This window comes from Eucyclogobius newberryi, unplaced genomic scaffold, assembly GCF_026437365.1.
Source record: "Eucyclogobius newberryi isolate DKJ021-1_F unplaced genomic scaffold, fEucNew1.0.hap1 SCAF_21, whole genome shotgun sequence".
Classification (NCBI taxonomy): Eukaryota; Metazoa; Chordata; class Actinopteri; order Gobiiformes; family Gobiidae; genus Eucyclogobius; species Eucyclogobius newberryi.
This window is the reverse complement of record NW_027315846.1, coordinates 9,261,296-9,270,234: the sequence shown is the minus strand read 5'-3', so window position 1 is coordinate 9,270,234 and position 8,939 is coordinate 9,261,296. Positions and strand designations below refer to the sequence as shown.

Sequence of the window (8,939 nt, the reverse complement as noted above, 5' to 3'; positions counted from 1 at the left end):
TTCATTAAAACCCCAAAAATCTGATGAATCACACTTTTGAAATATGATTAATCATAATCATCACATTGCACGCTTTTTAATATTACATTTTTAACTGTCTATTTTGAAGTCTTCATGCACATGTTCGTAATACAATTTCATAACTTGATTATTTCCCAAATTTAAATCAACTCAATCAGTCTATACAGATTGTATTTGATGTTGAGTCTGTGCGGTGACCAGCCTCGTGCTTCGGGTAAATGTGCAGGTTTAGTGGCTCTTATGGTGAGCGATGGAGCTGCTGGTGTCGGCCTGTTGCTCTGTAGTAGTTTGGTGAAATAGTTGGACCATTTCACCCGTTTTATCACTTTATCGGGTTTTGTTTCATCGCGGAGGACACTGTGCTCAGCCATAAAATCACACAAACCCCAATAATGTGGTCACACTGAAGGACTTTACGTGTAGGAATGTAATCGTGCAGTATCAGCTTTGCTCCTCTTCCTTCCTCCTCAGTTGAGCCTTGCTGCCCAATCTAAAATACTGTGTTTGCTCAGCTCAGACCATGTGATTAATCCGCGTCAATTCATGATTAATGCGTCAATTTTCTCTGATGAATCGTATGAGTTAACGCATTAACTTTGACGGTCCTACTGAAAATTAATACATGTGAACGCCAAGGGTTTGTGGGAGCAAGGGACGAGTTAGACAAGGTACATTTACTTCCTTTCATGGTTAAAAATCAGGTACGAATTTTTTTTTTAAATGAACAAAAAGGGACAATTATTCAGAACTTGATGTGCTCTAATTCCTCTCATTTCCTCTCTTTTTCTGATGCCACTGCCTATTTTCAACTTTTACTCCTTTCCTCACCTTATGTTCTCCCTGGTCCAGCTCGTTCTTTGTGTGTGTGCTTTTTGCTTTTGTTTTTTCTGTCTGTTTTTGTCGTTCTATGTTCTAATAAACAGATAAAATAGCAAGAAAATCAGGTACCACTCTCTCTTTAAAGTGAGGTACCATTTCCTATAGTTATAATGTAGAACTGGAATGCAATACAAGGACTATGAGGGCTACATTCTCAATCAAATCAACTTTAAAAATGGCTTAAAACAACCACACCGCTACTGCTACTACTTTTACTACCATTATGGACGTGTGGGTGCATTTCTAAACATGTAAAAGTATTTGACAATTATTCAAACACAGTTCCCGCTTATTATTATTATTATATTATATTGAGTTTACTTTCCACCACTTGGTCAATCATTCAGTTTCCAACTATTTTAACTCTGACATTTTCTCTATTGCGCTGTATAAACTCGCACATGAGCTCTTTTGTCCAGCAGAGGGCATTTCACTGTCTGGTCACGCGTCTTCTCTGCGCGTCGCTCTTTTCCCATAGATGAAAGAGAGGCAGAGCTTTTTTTGGCAGATAAAACACATTCTAGGCGTGTTTCTAAAATTTTTTCCCCTTTACGTTTCCCTCAAATCACCGCGTCTCTTTTGTGAAACGCTTCTGATTGGTCGAAAGTCTCAGTTGCGCACTTTTTTTGGTACCGCACTTTCCTTTATAAGCGCAGAGAAGATGAGAAAGTGTTATTCTTTTTTTACATAACGGCAGCTTTCAAGACTGAGGACTTACCAACTTTTTTTTTGAAACATTTGTAAAGTTAAAAACACTTTGTGACGTCATGGCGAACTCCTGCGTCCAGATCAGCGGGTTCCTCTGCAGTTTGTTGGGCTGGGTGGGCATCGTGATCGCCGCAACCACGAACGACTGGATCATGCACTGCAAATACGGACTGAGCATCTGCAAGAAGATGGACGAGCTGTGGGTCAAGGGGCCGTGGGCAGACTGCATCATCTCCACCGGACTCAACCACTGCATCTTCCTCACGCAGATGCTGGAGCTGCCAGGTAACGCACCACGCATCACGCATCACGCACAATGTGTCTCTAAACGCAGAATAAGACGGATAAAAGGTTGATTTGTATTAGTAAACAAATTACTTTAAAGAATCGAGAGAAAAATACTGATACAAGTTGTATACGGCCAATATCAAGCTCAAAATATGTTCATTTCCTATAGATTACTACATGTTGCATACATATTTGGTCTATATATGTATGATTAAATATGTATGAAAGTAAAAAAATGTTTTATGCCAATTCTAGAAATGCCAAATCACAGCAGCGACAAATAGATGCGTGTGCGAGTGCCTTATTCATTATTTCTCTTGGTTTATGCTTGTTTTTTGCCTCAAAATCAGCGATTATTGTAGAACAGAGAAAGAAATGTCATAGTTCCCTGTGTATAATGTGTCTTGTCGACATTTTCCACTACAGCAAACATTAAATTACAGTGACAATGCAGTACACATTTGTAAGGAAAGAGATTAAAAATATATACATCATTATTCTTTCAAAATACTGTTTGTAAGATTGCACTATTATTTTCTTATCTGATTTATCCATGCATTTCACTACAACAATGCAACTTCTGTCCGGGCTACGATTTGTTTCGTATTTCTTCAATGCCTACTAAGATATCAGTAAACACAGACATTCCTGTACATTTAGATTCAAATGAAGTGATTTCTTGCTGTAATAGTCTTTTCCTGTGTTCGCAGCGTACGTCCAGACGACCCGCGCCCTCATGATCACCGGGTCCATCCTGGGTCTGCCCGCTGTGGGCATCGTCCTCATGTCTCTGCCCTGCATCAACCTCGGCAACGAAGCTCAGAGCTCCAAGAACAAGCGCATGGTCATCGGAGGTGTGATCACACTGGCAGTCGGTGAGGACTAGTTCTACTACTACTACTACTACTACTACTACTACTACTACGACTACTACTACGACTACTACTACTACTACTACTACTACTACTACTACTACTACTACTACTACTACGACTACTACTATAATAAGGGTATAAAGTTACGTTTATGCACTTGTGTGATTAATTTGACCTCAACTAGACGTTAAAGACTGTTGGCTTGACATGATATCGTCTGACTCTCGTTATCAGGATACTCCAAAAAAAAAAAGTGAGATATTCATGTTTATCCATATCGCTCACTTCTGTCTTTGCTGTTGTTGTGTTCTTGTGCAAGACACTTTACCTGCAATACCTGTGCGGAAAGGCAGCAACAGTTCAGTCGCAGAGTTTATGACTAATGGACCAAATTACAGGTGCAATTTACAATGAGTTTGCTATTCATTTAATCTATTATTTATGTTAATTTGATGAATTAGTTGTTTAGGAGGTCAAAGGTCAGTGAAACTCAATGTTTTTATCAAGTTGGCCTCAGATAAAGCTAAAGTGAAGCCGCTTGAGGACATTTTGATGGAGTATACTTACAAACAAAATACGTTTTTCATCAGAAACACTAAATATACATAGTTTTTAATGTATTTTTTGCTTCGTCTGAGCCATAAAACCTCTTCTCTCTGCACATGCCATGTTTTGAAGGCTGTGTATGGTCCAGATGACAATAATTTGATTAGTACGTTTGTTGACAATTATCTAATCTAATCCATTATCTTGTTCCAGCCTTAGACCAAATTGTAAAGCGAATTCAAGCGTTTGATACAACTACTTTTACTGGACCTGAACTGCCATCTTTGTGCATCTTGATAGTAATAGTGAACGATCAAACTCCTACAAAATCCCTCACAATTAGTCTCACTTTCAGACAAAGTCCTCTAAACCAAAGTAGTAGATGGTGGATAATGTTAGCACAGGTGGTATTGTTTCACGCTCCCAACCTGAACCCCACTGACCCCCCGTGACCCCAAATGAGAAGCAGCTGACGGGTGAGGATGTTGAACATGGCAGAGACTGACACAGAGACCCCACCCCCCCACCCTCACCCCCCCACCCTCACCCCCACCCTCCCCCGCGCATTCCGACCCTCCCCACCTAAACCGTCCACGCCCTGCGGGGGTCAAGTCCGCCCGGAAACTGGCTCCGCTGACCACCGCTTTACTGTGTCGTAAACGCCGCCTTTTCCACTGTTTGTCTCCAAATGAAAAATCAAACACCTGCGTCCAGCTCTTTGTTTTCCCATCGGCCGCTGTTGTGTTTGAAAGCACAGAACGTTCCAGTGCGAACGGGGCACGGCTCGAGTCCACTGTGAAATGGAACTTTAATACAAAGTTTAGTGGATGGAAGTTTATGTTTTTTCTGTTTATATGTTCTCGAGATAATTCTGTCTGAATTATCTCGAGAACATATTCAGAAAATGTTTTGACAGTGCATCAGGAATGTGCTGAACTGTCCCTGTAAGTGTCCTGGGACAGGTTCAAGGCTTGCATTTAAAAATATGTAAGGAGATTACGCTAAACTTCTGACTCTTTTTGCTTTTGATTTTAATGGTTTAAATCCGCAATACTCTCATTTTACATATCTACATAACAAAAAATGCGATATTATACATTTTTTGACATATTTCTCAGCTTTTTTTCAGTCACATTTCAATTGATGAACTAATGCTAATGATATTTAATTACAGTATGTGCTATTACTTTGTTATTACTTTATGTTTTAAGTTTTTAACTGCACCACGCTTATCTTTTTCCTCTTTTTAAGGTAGTAGAAATTCCGTGTTTTCAATCTTAGGATTTAATGGCAGTGTTTAATGATTATTGTGTGAAAAAACAACACGATTACTTATGATTGACACCAAACTGTGAAATCCTTAATTCACTTTCATTCACATTGTCTAATAGAGCTCTGTTCCTCTAATTTGTGTATTTTTAAGTACTTCCTGAAGGATAAAGTAGAATAAGATAAGAAAGCGTGTTACGTTTAAGTTTACTTATTTTGAAATGAAATAACTTACTTTTGAATCTAAAACTATTACCATTGTTATGATTGAATTACTTTAATCACTATTATAATCACTATCATTATTCATTAATTGAATCATCTTGCCACCCCTATATCAAACAAATACTTTGTCGTTGTATGTTTTGAAGTAGGAGCTAGTATACGTTAAATATTTAATTGTCTGTGTTGGAAAATGCACATCTACATTTGACCCATTCTTAAGCCGGTGAGCGACCCAAGTCCAAAGACACAAAAATACTACTCAGGATATTGTATCTGGAAGTATCTGGAAGTATCTGGGAGTATCTGGAAGTATCTGGGAGTATCTGGAAGTAGGGGTGGGCAATATAGACAAAAATGTATATCTCAATATTATTTGGAGTTCTATCCAACAGAAATGTGTTAAAAAATGCCTTTAAAATGAACTAATTGAGTTTAATTACCAGACGGAGGTGAAATGTCTGTCAAATCAATCAAAATAGTTGATGTTTATTTTTAATCAACTCTTTTTGTAGCATTCTTTACTCTTAACTGCTCAACATTTCGCATATAATTTAAAAAGCATTTTCACAACACTGTTTCAATCTGTTGCTCATTTCTACCTGAGCGTTCTGAGCTGGAGGTTGTGTTTTACTTGATTCAAACCCATAAAGAGTGCTGTAACCCTGCTGTGCCCCTCAGGTGTGTGCGGCGTGGTGTCCACACTCTGGTTCCCCATCGGCGCGTACTACGAGCAGGGCCTGATGGCGTTCGGCTTCTCGCTGTACGCCGGCTGGATCGGGACCGTCTTCTCCCTGCTGGGCGGCGCCATGCTGTCCTGCTGCGTCTCCGAGTCGCACCCGCGCTCCTACCAGGACAACAACCGCTTCTACTACTCCAAAAACGGCAGCACCACCGCCCCGGCCGCGCCGTCGGCCAATCACGCCAAGAGTGCGCATGTCTGACCGGGCGGAAAAAATGTTTTCCACAACTTTTCGTCCAAGTGTTGTGTCAGAAAAGACTGTGTTTTTTGTCTTTCAAAGTGCAAGAGCCAAAGCCAAACATGGACAATCTAACACGGGATGAAGAAGACGATGCAGCAAAAGCAATGTATCCACACGGAACTGAACCAGGTTTAAACCAGAACTAAACCAGTTCTGAACCGACGGGACTAAACACAATAGAATCCAGCACCAAATGAGAAGGAACCTTGTGTTTACATCAGATCCGGACCGAGACAGAGCCAGCTCGAAACGAGGATTAATTAAAAAACTAAATCACAACCAAGTCCCAACTAAAGCCCTGAAGAAGAGATCTACTGCGTTGAATACTTCCATCAGCTTTTCGTTGTCGCCAAATACCTTTTTCTGCGTTGGATCGGTTCTGTTTCAAGCCCGTTCTTTAGAAACGTCCCTCTCAGACACGTAGGTCCTGGGAAAATTATCAGCCGTTAGCCATGTGGAAGATCATTTCATGTTTTGCCATTACTTTTGAGATTTATCACGGCGAAGAATTCCCCAGAGTCTGGAGCAGTTTCAGCGTTTGAATTATAGGCTTCATTAAAAGGCGTGGCACTGTTTTTCTTTGAGAACACTTTCTGAATAAACGACCCGGTGCAGGGCGGAATGTAACGTATGGAGTTTAGGCCACACATCGGTCTCCTTTAGCGTTAGGTTTGGCTAATCTTCAGTCCACGGCCGGAGCAGCTTTAATGCGCGTGAACGGATGATGTAATATGTACTTTTGGCTTTATTAACGCATCAAATGTACTGTCTATTGTTTGAATAATGAAGTTTTTTTTTTGTTGAAGTGGTTTGAGGTGGTTTGCATTTGAAGTAACGAGTGAAGATATCATTTCCTAAACTATATGCAGGCCTTATTCTGTATATTTTCTTTGTTAAAATACAGTGGTTTTGTCGCTAACGTCTTTGTAAATATGCAATATCTTCTCATAAAGTAGTTCTGAAGAAAATTAAGTACCGTATTTTCCGGAGTATAAGTCGCACCAGCCCAAAAATGCCCAAAAATGCATAACAGAGAAGAAAAAAACATATATAAGTCGCACTGGAGTATGAAATGCAGTTGCAAGTGTGAAAATAACAAATAATATCACATATAAGTCGCTCCGGAGTGTAAGTATATAAGTATAAATATAAGTATAAGTCGCACCCCGGCCAAAACTATGAAAAAAGGTGCAACTTATAGTCTGGAAAATACGGTAAATAGACTGCGTGGGAGTTCATTGAGGACTGAAAAATGAAGTATGAATTTTATAGTTTCACTTTTGCCTTTTTGAGATATGTTGAAATGTATTTTTGGAATAATTTTTCTCTGATTTTTTCCTACATTCTATGCAAACAAATAAATCCATTCATTCATATTTTAAAACTCTATGAAGTACTTGTTTAGCTTGTCGATATTTACACTTGACAGTTCATAGAAAATCCAAGTAGTTTAATCATCCTTAATCATCGAATGGAAATCTAAAGTACTTTCGACACTATAGTTTGTATGTACTGCAAACGATATATTTCTTTCTGAGTCATGTACTTCCTCCTCCGCCCACAGATTGTATGTTTGGATTGATAGTATTTGTACACAGTGAAAGACGATAGTGTCGCCGCTGAGTCATCCACAGCTGTGTTATCTGTATTATTTATTGTACTGTTGATTTTCTACAATAAAACTATGACAAAGTGCACGTTCTCTTACATTCTTCATTCAAGTCCAAAGGAAATGTGAACTTTGAAGTGAAAATATGCCTATTATATTTTTAAGAAAGGTACAGTTTTGAGTTATGAAAGGAAAATACTGACTTAACTAAACTAAAATAATAATGATGATATTAAAAATGATGTTTATAGGCAATTTTTTGGCTATTTTTCAGTCCTTTTATGCTCTTCTTATATAAGCTGTCACTAGATAAAAACAAAATGCTCAAATCTTCACTTAAAGATCTTTAATGAGTCAACTTTTATTAAAAGATTTGAACTTCATTGTTATTTGAATTGTCAGTTTTCTCAAAATATTATTATCAATTAAAGAGACTTGAATTGACAATATCATGACAATTTTACATTTGATAATCCCTGATTTTATTGAATGAGTCCTACATTTCACACATTTTTCAACAATATCTAGTTCAGTCTCACATAATAAAACTACTTTGTATGTGATATGTCAATGAAATGTAATTTATCTATATATTTTTTTCATATATTTATTTTCTAGTATCCTAATATTTGAGATTTTGGCAATTCTTACACATAAAATGCCCTATTTCTATAAATCAGTGATGAAAAACCTGCATTTATATTCCTGAATCAATGTTGTCAAGTAAACCTTCAAATTTATATCATTAAAATCAAGTATTTTCTTCTCATTTACGTGTCTCATCTTAAATTAAACAGTTCGTTATGTTCTGTGCGATTAAAATGTCACATGTTCTTTGCTTTCCCACTGCTGTAGTAGAACCGCTCATGAAGTGAACAAAAAGAAAGCAGGTTGATGTTTTTCTTTGACAGTTTATCATATCTTACACGAGAATGATCGACCTTGACCGTCTAAAACAGAAGAATGTGTCCCAGAAAGCCAGAGCGTGTTCCCGCCCTCCCCCCGTCCACCCCCCCGATCATCACCGAGGAAAGAGAGAGAGAGTGTGAGGGTAAATGACGTGTTAGATAACCACACTCTCATCTGGGAATAACACACTGAGTGATACGTTAAAAAAAAAACGACCTGATTTGCAAAAATATATGTCGTTCTATCAGATTGTGCTTGTTTTATCTCGCGGCGCAAGATCAGCGTCTGCTCCGGATCTCCACAGAAAATACTCAGAGTACTTAAGTATGAGTTGAAGATGATCTACTGTCACTGCTGAGTAAAATAGCAGGACTTCTCAACCTAGTTTTGTTTTTTAAATTCTACATTATTTTTATTCTTTAGTTTATTCTGACGTACATTGTTTTACATTTTTATGAATTGCATTGTGTTTTAATTAAAAAAAAAAAAAATGTTTTAAACACTGTAAAGCACTTTGAATTGCAGTTTGTATGAATTGTGCTTTATAAATACATTTGATTTGATTTGATAGTTTTGAGCATTATTGTTTGTTCAATGACCGCTCCCATAAAGCTGAACAGTTTTTGTGAC

The 8,939-nt window shown here is 38.1% G+C and overlaps 1 protein-coding gene across 1 annotated transcript; it reads left to right on the top strand.

Moving 5' to 3' along the window:
* The first annotated feature begins 1,643 nt into the window (after positions 1-1,643).
* On the top strand, positions 1,644-5,768 carry cldn11a (claudin 11a). Its single transcript, XM_072457648.1, has 3 exons — positions 1,644-1,893; positions 2,607-2,771; positions 5,490-5,768. The coding sequence occupies exons 1-3, from the start codon at positions 1,668-1,670 to the stop codon at positions 5,750-5,752; spliced, it is 654 nt and encodes a 217-aa protein (XP_072313749.1). The 5' UTR covers positions 1,644-1,667; the 3' UTR covers positions 5,753-5,768.
* Positions 5,769-8,939: the final 3,171 nt, after the last annotated feature.

What these genes read in the sequence shown, in the direction of transcription:
- cldn11a (XM_072457648.1), top strand. Translation starts at nt 1,668, where the DNA reads ATGGCGAACTCCTGCGTCCAGATCAGCGGGTTCCTCTGCAGTTTGTTG. An exon ending in GCAGATGCTGGAGCTGCCAG is followed by an intron (nt 1,894 to 2,606) that starts GTAACGCACCAC and finishes CTGTGTTCGCAG; the next exon opens with CGTACGTCCAGACGACCCGC. An exon ending in TGTGATCACACTGGCAGTCG is followed by an intron (nt 2,772 to 5,489) that starts GTGAGGACTAGT and finishes TGTGCCCCTCAG; the next exon opens with GTGTGTGCGGCGTGGTGTCC.